Source organism: Apodemus sylvaticus, chromosome 22 (genome assembly GCF_947179515.1).
Source record: "Apodemus sylvaticus chromosome 22, mApoSyl1.1, whole genome shotgun sequence".
In the NCBI taxonomy this organism is placed as follows: Eukaryota; Metazoa; Chordata; class Mammalia; order Rodentia; family Muridae; genus Apodemus; species Apodemus sylvaticus.
In genome coordinates this window covers 56,340,721-56,353,252 of record NC_067493.1, presented here as the reverse complement: position 1 = coordinate 56,353,252, position 12,532 = coordinate 56,340,721, and the positions used below count along the sequence as shown (strand labels likewise).

At 50.0% G+C, this 12,532-nt stretch overlaps 1 protein-coding gene across 1 annotated transcript in view; it reads right to left on the bottom strand.

Moving 5' to 3' along the window:
• The window catches only part of Myo18b (myosin XVIIIB), a 191,649-nt gene that overhangs the window by 85,903 nt on the left and 93,214 nt on the right, over window positions 1–12,532 (bottom strand). The window contains exons 31-33 of the mRNA XM_052167649.1: window positions 10,777–10,887; window positions 7,457–7,561; window positions 357–509 (exon numbers count right to left, since the gene is read on the bottom strand). Of these exons, the coding sequence (XP_052023609.1) occupies window positions 357–509; window positions 7,457–7,561; window positions 10,777–10,887 (369 nt within the window). The remainder of the gene's footprint in view (window positions 1–356; window positions 510–7,456; window positions 7,562–10,776; window positions 10,888–12,532) is intronic.

Sequence of the window (12,532 nt, the reverse complement as noted above, 5' to 3'; positions counted from 1 at the left end):
TAGCCCACGTGAAACCTTGACCAGTATCATTAACATCTGAGTAGACAGCCACAGCTGTTCTCCTTGATTCTTTGAGGAGTTGACTTCGCCATATTAGCTCAGCAATTGTCTTCTATACCCAGTCCTAATGGCTACCGAAAGCATCCACTCACACACACCCGCCTCAGCCAGTGTCCTAGCCCTAACCTGCTCATGCCCTCCAAAAAGACACCATCGGCTCCACCCAACAGAAGTGAACACATCCTACCCCTTGTCTTCCATTGCCAAGTGACTTCCTAGCCCACATCTCCAGGTCTGGGGAAGCCTCAGACTGTTTCCCAGAAGGGCCTCTCTTCCTGTGAGAGTGCAACACTCACCTGGCTGTGCACCTTCTCCAGCTCTTCCTTGCTGATTGATGTCTTGCTGTCTTCAATAGTGGCCAGAAGGAGCTGAACATCAGACAACAGAGCATGTGTCCTCCTGAGGTCCCTTCGGAGACGCTTCTCTACATCAAAGTCACGGTGGCCAATCTGGAAGCCAAGGAATGGTTAGTGTAGTTGGCACAGCAGTGGCCAGGACCAAGGTTCTTAGGATCAGAGCTTGTGGGTCAATCTCGCCTTTTCCATGGCATGATGGCCCTTATCTTTAAAACTGGAGCTTGTGAGGCTGAGGCAGGAGGACTGCTGGGAATTGAAAACAAGCCTGGGCAACAATGTATATCAAAACCTCAAAACAGAACAACAGAAAGATACTGTTTCCTCCAAGGCAGGAGGACTCCTGGGAATTGGAGGCCTGGGATACAGTGTATCTCAAAATCTTAAAAAAGAAAGATATTGTTTTCTATGAGTCTCATCTACAAAATGGGATAACACCAACACTGGAATACTATGGACCTAGATGCCTGCTCAGCCTCCTGAGTGCTGAGGCTCAGCCCCATGCCCCGAGTTGCCACAGGACCATGCACACGACTCTACTAGCATCACCATAACCTGGAAGGCCCGGAGTCTTCTGCCCTCTGCCTCAAGCTAAGAGCTTCCATGCCAGGTGAGACCCTGGTTGATGCCCAGGCTCTTAGGAGACGTTAGGGCAGCCCAGGTAGGCAGAGACTGGAACAGGCATGAGGAGTCCTCTGCAGGGCTTGCTTACATTCAGATTTGATGATGCTTGGGAGTGGGGGAGGGGTCTGCTGATCCACACAGGGACTCCTTTACCTTCTGTTATGCTGCAGGTTGCTGTGGGGTCCATCATGACTCTTAGCCAACAGCAATCATGTTCCTTCCAAAGCTTTACATGAAGCTTTTGATATATAAAGCAGGTTGTCTTTGCTGACTTAAAGGCAGGCATGAGAGAGCTGCTTTTTTTGTGGATGGAAATTTACCCAGAAATGGATAAATCCCTCCCTGTGGAATTCTGAATTTGCCAGGGAACAACGGATAGGAAAGTTACAAAGATGCCACATCCTATTTTAGAGGTCTTAACTCCCAGAGGCCAACGACATGAGTCCAACCAAAGTATGGGATTGGACTGGATTCCTACATGAACTCAGTGTCCCTTAAAGACACCAGCAAGCTCCTTTGTCCCAGGAACATCCAAAGGCCAGAGCAAAGAACTTGGGAGCACCTGATAGACTAGACTGAAGAGAATCAGATGCTGTCTCTTCATGGGGCAATGGTTCTCAACCTGTGGGCCAGGATCCCCTTGGGGGTCAAAGACCCTTTCAAGGGCTCGCCTAAAAACACCATAAAACAGATATTTATGTCACAATCCATAAGAGTGTGCAAAATTACAGTTAAAAAGTAGCCATGGAAATACTTCTTTGGTTTGGGGTGGGGGGTCACCATATGAGGAACCATACTGTGAAACGGTCGCAGTGTCAGGAAGGTGAGAGCCACTGGCTTCTGCATGCTGTGGATCTCTGCCTGCCTGTGTGCCTGCCAGATGCCTCTCCTGGGTGCTGAGATGCCCCAGAGCATTCAGTAACAGATTAACAAAGAGGTGGCTTGTGCTTTAAACTCCAACACAGCATTTGCTGTCAGCAGGGACCTGAGCGATGGCTGCCACCTGACTGAACTGGAGCCTCCCTTCTCTAAGGAGAGGGTTTTGATAAATCCTCTTCTCTGTGTTGAGATAAGAGAAGGATCCGGTGTGATAACGGGCGGCAGAGCACTCTGCGTGTCAAGTGCTTTACAAACACAGAGGATTATGGCGACTGCTCGGTGACCTGGCATGTGCACACACAGATTTCATGTCACGATTCCTCCATGGCTGGCTTGGGATTCTTTGAAAAATGGCTCTTAGAATACTGCCTCTCCTCCCTCAGATGGATTGCCGTGGTAAATTTAAAACGCCGGTCTGTGGTATAAATACACAGCCAAAGGGATGGAGCTCAGGAGCTGAGCTGAGCTGCAGTCTGGGCTCCCTGCCACCCTCTGTCATATATGGTCGCACTTAACTGCTGTGACAATCCCTTAAAATACACATTGTTGTTGTTGTTATTGCCTTTATGAATGTAAGACTAGCTTACAGTTACAGAGAGCATCCTAAGTATCCTCAAAGCTTTTAAATACTTTGAGGGGTAAGTTACATTTAATCCCCATGGTGAGCACATGATCTTCACTGTATAGGTAACGGGACTGAGGTTGAGAGCGGGTGATTTGCCCAGGAGTACACAGAGTTGGGGTATGAACTCAGCTGCTGTGGCAAGAGACAACTTTAGCAAGTTATATCATGAGGGAGGTGTGTTTACTGCTGCTATGACCACCACCACCACCACCACCACCACCACCACCATATCATCATCATCATCATCATCATCATCAATTTCACTGAATGGATGTCTTGCCTGCCCCTATGCCTGTGTCCCATACATGTGCCTGGTGCCTGTGGAGGCCAAAAGAGTCTTTGTTTCCTTTTTGAGTCAGGGGTTCGCTCTGTAGCCCTGGATGTCCTAGAACTCACTCTGGAGACCAGGCTGGCCTTGAACTCAGAAATCCGCCAAAAGAGTCTTCAAATCCTCTGGAGCTGAACTTACAGGTGGTTGTGGTTTTAAAATATGGGTCCTGGGAATTGAACCTGGGTCCTCTGCAAGCGCAGCCAGTGCTCTGAACCACAGAGCCATCTCTCCAGCCCCACCTTTTCATTTTTACAAGAAGTGGCACTGAGGCACAGAGGAGACGGTGCTGGAGATTGCAGTGAGCCGCTCTGAGCTAGAGGTAGGGTGCCCCAGATAGCAGGCACTTCAGAAGCCAAGCAAGAGGGCAGCTAGCTGGCAGGTGAATGCCCTGTGATGGGCCCAGTGGATGGAAAACCTCTGGATGGGATGGGGGCAGGTAATAGAGTAAGTGGTGGTCTGGGGCTCTCAGAACACAGGGACATGTCCGCACGCAGCGGGCAGGTGATCTGCTTGGGTCACAGTGCTGCCAAACGCATGCGGAGAACCCAAGGGTCTCAGCTTAGCACGTGGGTCTCTAACCACTATTCCACAGTGCCTCATGGGACTGTCTCCTGAAGTCTTGGTTCTCCTGTTCCATATAGTAAGTTTTTTCTGTGATGTGTGCAGATTCTGGACTTTTCTCCTCTGTTTGCTTTCCTTTGGCCACAGCACACAGCTTTCCTTAAAGAACAAGTCAGCACCAGCCTCATGATTGGAATGGCTATGAGTGTAGTCGCCACCATGGCCCCTTGAAATATTGACATGGCCAGCCTTCTGCTAACAGAAACCACAAGAAAACCTCAGCCCAAGTTGTCCTCTCCATCTTAATTATCACAGGGAGGAAAAGAGAGGCAGGAGGAAGGTGGAGGAGGGAGAAGGGAGGAGAGAGGAGGGAGGAGGGAAGAGGGAGGATAGAGGAGGAAAGGAGAGAGGAGGAGGGTGGAGGAGGGAGGAAGGAGGAGGAAAGAGGAGGGAGAAAGGTGAGGGAGAGTGGAGGGGGTAGAAAGGAGGGCGGAGGAGGAAAGGGAGGAGGAAGAGGGAGGAAAGAGGAAGGAGAGCCTCCTTAGATTAATGGGAATGAAGGGTCATTCTGAGAGCTCAGCGGTTCACGTGTTTCTAGTTAATGGGACCTAGAACCCTTTGCTTTAATAAATGGCCTCAAGTAGCCAAGGCTGGCCTTGAACTCTTGTTAAATCAGAGGGCCAAAAAACCAACATAAGAGACACTGCATTCCCCCACAGGCGAAGTGACTCAGAGGGGAGCCCTCCACGGAACAGCAGCACGAGGTAAGGCTTCACAGGTTTTTCAATACTAGAGAACTCACAGTGGGTGAAGATTTAACCGGACAAGGGTTACTGATCACACACACACACACACACACACACACACACACACACACACACACACACAGAGTGGACATAGTCACATGACCGAGCCTTAGTGGCATTCAAATTGAGCTAGGGTAAGAAAGGCACATTTGCTAATACGCGCCCCCCCCCCCCCCCCCCCCCCCCGTGCAGCTGAGGCCAGTCGGTAAGCTGGAGGAGAACCAATTGCCTGTTCCTCTTTGAAACAGTTAATATTTTTTTCCTTTGCCCAAAGAGGCGAAATTGTTCTCATTTCCAAATGATTAGGTTCTTGAAAATAGGAAAACTTAGAATAATTGATGGATAAATATTATCAAACAATGAACTCAGGAACGCTAAGATCACGGAAGCTTCTCACAGGATGTATAAGACAATTAAATAAAAACCAAAACGCTAAACAGACCCTGGTCATAAAACTGTGGAAACTAAGAGTTTCCTGGAAATAAAGCTAATTAAGGTGCTTATGACATACATGGTTAGGAAATAAGCATTGTGGGTAAAGAGAGACGGGGTCAGGGCTGAGGTCAATAACAGTTTTAACATGAAACTGACAGTTGTCTCCAGTCTAACTTGCAAATCAACCGATTTAATGAAGTTTCCTTATGAAACCTTTCTTTCTCTTGAAAAATGATTTGTTATGGATGTTTTTGCCTACATGTATGTCTGTGGTGTATCAGGTACATGGCCTTGTGCCCACAGAGGACAAAATGGGGCTTTGGATAGCCTGGAAATAAAATTACAGTTGTGAGCCACTGGGGACAGCACTTGGGTCCTCTACAAAAATAATAAGGGCTCTCCACACCCTGACATCCTTCGCCCCTAGGTTTCTGTGGATAGTATGTGTAGTGGGTTGGCCGAATGCTGCATGTGTTCTGATGTTAATGTGACATCTGAGGGACCCCGCCCCCAGTGAATTCTGATTGGTAAATAAAGATACCAGCAGCCAATAGGTGCAGAGAAGAGACATAGGCGGGGTTTAGGTTTCCCAGGCTTGGGACCATGAGGAAGGACAGGAAGGAGAGAGCTGCCTTGCCTTAGAAGAGTGTGCAGGGTAGAGACGAGAGCTGTCATGGGGTAGGGAAGAAAGGAGAGAACCCCAGGCTCTGGGTCAAAAGAATGTGGCCCAGAGGGCGGACTAATCGTAGTTTAGAGCAGTCAGGATGGAACATAGACGTTAGTAAGTAGTAACTCCGGAGAGGCAGCTGCCCAGCTATTGTGCTGCTTGTGAAATGTAAAATTGAAATGTATAAGGCTGTGTATGCCTTTTATCTGGGAACATAAATGGTCCATGCATACATAAAGGAAGGAACCCTGCACCAGGATTTATTAAAATACTCTTTTTAAAAAAAGATTTATTAATTATATGTAAGTACACTGTAGCTGTCTTCTGACACACCAGAAGAGGGCACCAGAGTTCATTACAGATGGTTGTGAGCCACCATGTGGTTGCTAGGATTTGAACTCAGGACCTCTGGAAGATCAATGCTCTTAACCACTGAGCCATCGCTCCAGCCCTATTATAATACTCTTACTACAGGAATATGGGGTCCCATATAGGCTAGGTAAGGCCTCTACCATCACATGTGCACCCTGACCTGCATCTTAAGGTTATTAAAGACAGGATTATTTTCAAAGATAGCCTAGGTAAGATGCCCTTATGTGTTCTAGTTTCCTTCCTGCTGCTGTGATAAAAAGCTATGACCAGAAACAATTTGGCAGAGAGAGGGGTATCTGCGGCGTGCTCTTCCAGGTAACGGCTCACCATGAAGGGAAGTCAGAGAAGGAATTCAGTAAGAGCTCGAAGACAGACACCATGGAGGAAGGCTGCTTGCTGACTCCCTTGGGCTCAGGATTTGCTAGCTTCTTCATACAGCTGAGAGCACCTGCCTAGGGTGTGGTGCTGCCCACAGTGGGCTGAGTCCTCCTGCATCAATTGACTGTCCACATGCTTGCCCACAGGCCAACAGGTAATACCTCAGCTATGATTCCTTCCTAAGGTGACTTGCGCCTGTGTTAGATGGTTAAAGCTATCTAGAACACTGCAGTTTATGGAAAGCTAGCCAGCAGGACCAGATTGTGCAGGAAGAGAGAGGAGCATGAAGCCAGTAGAATGAGGAGATCTGTACACACCCACAGCATGAGGGGTGGTGGGTAGGGGAAGGGAAATGTAGGTATCTACTTCATACCACACACCTACATAAGATGGATTAAGACCTAATTATATGCACAAAAAGAAGCTTAGAGCTTTTAAGGCATATGGTAAAATATGAACTGAAATTAAGGAAGGCAGCTTTAAAGTAAGAAACTGTAAGCCATAAATGCCTGTTTTGCTGCCTTAGAAACACTTTATTAACTGGAGGGCATTATCAACAAGGGTGTGAGTTATCCACAGGCAGAGCTATTGAAACGTAGATTATCAGAAACTGGTGAGCGTCGATGCACAGACCACAAATGATTCCCAGAAAATACAGAAGCCAATCGTCATGACCAGATGAGTCACAGAGACGGAACTGCACAGCTTTCTCGGAGACAAGGGGCCTGCAGTGCCAACTCTGGGGAATTACAGTACACCCGGTGGCAGCTTGTGGTGGGTGGTGTTCTCAGCATCCCACACACTCTTCCCACCACACGAGACATCGGTTTTCAGAATGCCAGAGAGAAAGGCTGAGGTCCCCAGAACAGTGACAAAGGGAACAGGCCTGAAGGTCTCTGCTAATCTACATGCCTAGAGCCACTAACAAGCTTGCCCAAAGACAGACAGACCGCAGAGGTAAAAGATACTCCTGCCTGGCTCCCAGTCCTGGAAAACTCTTGTTCCTACAAGGTCAGCTGTGGGTACGGCAGCCATCCATATCCAGACCCTTAGTGCAAGCATTGTCTACAGTTGACTGCCAACAGCCACCGGCCGCCATATTGCTTCCCGACTGAGGCCACTCTATTTACTTCCCTGTGTTCTTTTAAGAACGCTGCTGGTCACCAGCCCCAGAGAGTTTCAAAGAGCCAGCGGGAAGGGTGGGTGGAGCAGCTTGCACTTTGGGGACATGGGGAGTGGCCGGCTCAAAGGCCTGTCCTTGGACCTTCCTGAAGACCGAAGGATCTGTCCTTATGACTGGCTGGCTTTCTCCGGCATCCAGCCATCCCACAGAACTCTCAGATGTCTCTGCTGAGTGTACCTTACCTGGTCACACAGGGTTCCAATCAAGCCTTCCAGGTCATGCTTCTCATGGAGAGCTACCTGTTTCTCTTCGTATTCCTGCTCCAACTGCATCTCCAGCTGACGAAGCTGTGGACACACGGGACAGATGTGAGCACCCTTGGACGAGTCCTGAGGAACAGAGCCCCGGCCAGGGCCCTGGGAGGAGGGGACATGCAGTCTGTGTCCATGCTCTAATGCTGCCTAGCGAGTTGGAGGGGTGTGTCTACAAAAAAGCCTCAGAACCTTAAAGCTTGGGACCTGGGCAAGAAAAGGGTGAACTGGTCAGATTGGGGAACCCCTTTGGCACACACTGTGAAGTTTGCAGTCATGGCCACTGCTTAAATATTTTTGAGTCTTAGCATGGTGTGTGTGTGTGTGTGTGTGTGTGTGTGTGTCTGTTTGTGTGTATATATGTGTATGTGCACAAGTGTATGCAGGTACATGTTGACTTGTGTGTACAGATGTGGAGACCTGTCTTAGTCAGGGTTTCTATTCCTGCACAAACATCATGACCAAGAAGCAAGTTGGGGAGCAAAGGGTTTATTGAGCTTACACTTCCACATTGCAGTTCATCACTAAAGGAAGTCAGGACTGGAACTCAAGCAGGTCAGGAAGCAGGAGCTGATGCAGAGGCCATGGAAGGATGTTTCTTACTGGCTTGCTTCCCCTGGCTTGCTCTGCCTGCTCTCTTATAGAACCCAAGAACACCAGCCCAAAGGTGGTACCACCCACAAGGGGCCCTCCCTTGTTGATCACTAATTGAGAAAATGCGCCACAGCTGGATCTCATGGAGGCACTTCTCCAACTGAAGCTCCTTTCTCTGTGATAACTCCAGCCTGTGTCAAGTTGACACACAAAACTAGCCAGTACAAGACCAGACTTTGATGCCTGACATCTACTTTTATTGTTCTCTATATCACATTTTGAGATACCGTCTCTCACTGAATCTTAGACCCATCCACTGGCCAGCCTCACTGAGCCCTCGAGCTCCCAGAATCTTCCTGTGTCTGTCTGCCAGACCTGAAGTCACAGAGACTCCATTCACACGGAGCTTCTGACTATGGATGGGGGGATCTGAATTCGGGTCTTCCTGCTTGTGCAGCAAGCACATGACCCACTGAGTCATCTCCTGCCCCCACCAGGCCCTCTGACTTCTTAACGCTGGGTACCTCACGGCCTGTTAAGAGACATGTCCACTTCCTTGTTCCTTGGAAAAGGGGCCAGCCAAGGGACACGTGGTGTTATGGGGATATACAGATTGGTGGTATGGACTGTGTGAGTTCTCTCCACTTCCCAGTGGGATGGGATTTAGGAAGGTTAGGGTCAGAGGATGTTACGAGGGTGTCACCCCACAACAGGATTAGTGCCCTTATGGAGAAAGACACCAGAAAATCAAATCTGCTTCTTTCTCCCCCTCTTTCTCTTCCCTTTGCTAAGGATACAACAAAAAATGACTATCAACAAGGTGGCCTTAACCACTCCTCGGGTCACAGATCAATGATAGTGGAATACCTCATGGAAGCCCTGAACTACAGTGTTTTCCTCCCACAGCCCCAACTAATAAGACATCTGAGTAATAGCACTTTATTTAATTTGCAATTCACTCTGAAGCTGGTGGGCTCCCCAGCATCCCTTTACCACTGATGGTAAAACCCCACCCCCCCTCCATCCTCCACACGCACAGAGGCGCTCACCTCACAGACCAGCAACTAGGCATCCCTGAGAGGAGTTAGTGTCCTTTTCCCTAACACCAAACTCCCACAGCATCCCCTTCAGGTCACTGTCTCCCACAGGGGACACTGAGGGCTACCAGCCAAAAGGGAGCCACCATCAGCATGTCACCAGGAGAGGAAGGCCTCCACCTGCTCCCACACTCTGCCTTTATAGATCTGGGGGGGGGGGGGGGAGGAGGCGCTGCTACCTGAGTTCAATCCCCAGGACCCACGTGGAGAAAGAGAACTCTCATATGTTATCCTCTGACTACCACACACATGTACACACACACACACACACACACACACACACACACACAAATTAACTATGAAAGACCCGTAAGAAATACAGTTGCCATGCTTCTAAGAGATAAAAGTTACTTAAAAAAATATACCCACATCACAAAGCATCAGTGTCAAGCACATTCCGGGAGAGTGTGAAGAATATTTTCCTGTGGTTCCCAAGGGTGATGAGAGGGAGGAAGGAGGGAAGGGGGGAAGAAGGGAAGGAGAAATGAGGGGGAGGGAGAGAGGAGGAAGGAAGGAGGAGGGAAGGGGGAAGGGAAGTGGGAAGGGGATGGAAGGAGGGAGGGGGAGGGAAAGAAGAAAAGGAGAGGGAAAGGGGGAAGGAGGAATGAGAGAGGAAGGGAAGGGGAAGAGAAGGGGAGGGGAGAAAGAGGAAAGGGGAAGGAAGGAGGAAGGCAGCAGTGCACAGACTCTGGGAACCACGGGCACTGCCAGAGGAAAGAGATTTACCCATTGTCATGGTCTGTATATGCTTGGGCCAGGGAGTGTGTCACTGGGTGTGGGCTTTAAGACCCTAGTCCTAGAAGTCAGTATCCTAGCAGCCTTCAGATGAAGATGTAGAACTCTCAGCTCCTCCTGCACCATGCCTGCCTGGACACTGCCATGCTCCTGCCTTGATGATAATGGACTGAACCTCTGAACCTGTAAGCCAGCCCCAATTAAATGTTGTCCTTCTAAGAGCTGCCTTGGTCATGGTGTCTGCTCATAGCAATAAAACCCTAACTAAGACACCCATGCCTCATCCAACTAAGAGCTTATGGGCTGTGGCAGCAGAAAATGTCCAGCCATAGGGACACCACAGTAGAAGAGGACAGTGATGGCGGACCACAGACAGACAAAGTGTAAAGGCTGACAGAGACTGATGAGTGCAGTGTGGGCCAGAACAGCAATGCTGTCTCCACTGTTCCGTGTGTGCTGGGGAAAGGGAGGATGGTGATGGAGATAAGAGACCGACTAGGGCTGAAGCGAGCGAGCCTGGGTCTCAGGTACAGAATGCTAAGGATTGTCGGTCAGCATGTGGGTCAAATGCAGGGACCCAGCCAGGCCCGCTAGCGCCCTCCCACAGCATCCGTACCCACAGACTATCATGTGGCAAAGAGTGTGCTTGCAATTCTAGAAGCTTCCGGGATTCCACTTAAGAAATTTGAGCCCCAGACCCTCCCTTGAAGTCTCCCAGGGAACAAAGGTCTCAGTTGGTCGTAGAATGAGTATGCCTCCGGGTCCCAGGTCCCAGCATCCTCCATGATGTGGCTTTGGGGTGCACTGTGGCCATAGCTCACGCACCCGCTTCTGGCAGGATTGACGCACATCCTCCAGCTCTTCCTCCCGGTCCTCACGGTCCTTCTGATGCATCTGCCTCATCCTCTCAATCTCCAACTCAAACCGCTGGCGAAGCTGGGGGCAGCAAACAAGGATGAAGCATGAAGATCTATGCCCAAGTACTTAGCCCTCCATGCCACGCCCACATTCCCAGCCCTCCACGCCACGTCACCAGCTCCAGTCCTCCACGCCAGCCCACATCCAGCCCTCCATGCCACGCCCACAGCTCCAGCCCTCCACACCACGCCCACAGCTCCAGTCCTCCACGCCACGCCCACATTCCCAGCACTCCACACCATGTCCACATCTGCTTTCCACACCACGCCCATACCCCAGCTCTCCACACCACACCCATATCCCCGCTCTCCACACCACACCCACATCTAGCCCTCCACACCATGCCCATAGCTCTAGCCCTCTACATCACGTCCACATCCTCAGCCCTCCACGCCACCCTTGACTTTCCTCTCTAATGGATGCTTCAGAGTGAAGTCACCTCCGTCCTACCCTGGAAAGTCAAAGGAAGCAGCCACGCCCCCAGCACTACCTCTGCCTTTCCCATGGTTACAAGCCCTCACACATCCGCCACATTCTCCCAGTGGGCTTAGCTGCAGCCTCCGAATCCCTTTCGATGCTCTCTAAGGAACCTAAAGCTCAGAAGTTTACAACCATTCTCTCTAACGTGGAGACAGAGGAAGGAATGATCTGGGCCCCTAAACCGTGGGAACATGAAGACTCTAACAGAGGATGTGTGCAGAGCCCCTGTGCACGGCCTGGCTAAATTAGCCTTGTCAAGATTGCAGCTCTTACACGGTAGCAGAGGTTATTGGAGGATGATCCCAGATGAAGGGCTGTGTGAGGAAATATAATATTTCTTTTTCATTTTTTCCCAGCCTCTTGGGCACTTCTGACATCCGCAATACCATTTATGTCAAACTTATATGAGTTAACATAAAATTCCCAGGAAAAAAGTGCCTTATTGAGATCAATAAATATCTGCCTGGCCTCTGTGAGGATACGCGCCGTGCCAGGCCTGGGGGTGGTATCCACCAAGCCTTCCTTCTGGGTTAAGTTTGGGTTGGGAGCTGGGAAGATGTGTTGTCTCCACCCTCAAGGTCACGGTTCGTGTCTCTGCTTGTGGCTCTGCGTGGTGCTGGGAGGGATCTTGAAGACATGATAATGGGGTATTCGGAAATGCCTGCTGGCTTGTCTGTGCTCACAGACACAACCTGAAGCTGCAGCCCAAGGCTCTGCCAGCCTTGGCATTCTCTCCTGTGTGGACACAGGTCTTTGAGAGGAGCCCTGCCAACCCCCCAGCCCCTGGTCCAGTTGATGAAATCAAAGAAATGAATGGTCTAGAGACCCAGGGCTTGCCTGAGATCCTGTGGACAATGAGCTGTCTGGGGTGACCATTCCGGTTACCTCCCTTTGGGTAGCACATGAGTCTGCGGCCTCTGGGCCATTGCAGGAACAGTCTAGATCACTTTGAAAACTCTTGTTCAGCCATTTCTGACGGAGCAAGCCTTCACTTTCTCTAGTAAGTCCTTCCCCACCTCCCTCAGCCCTTCTCAAGACTTGATCAACTCACTCAAGGTGCACTTGATCCCAGCAGGGCGCTGAGCTGGGGAGGTGGGGAGCACCAGAATGCATCTGTGTGGTATCTGAGGCAGATGAGGTGCTTAATAAAATGACTTACTAAGCAACCCTCGCTGGTCACTCA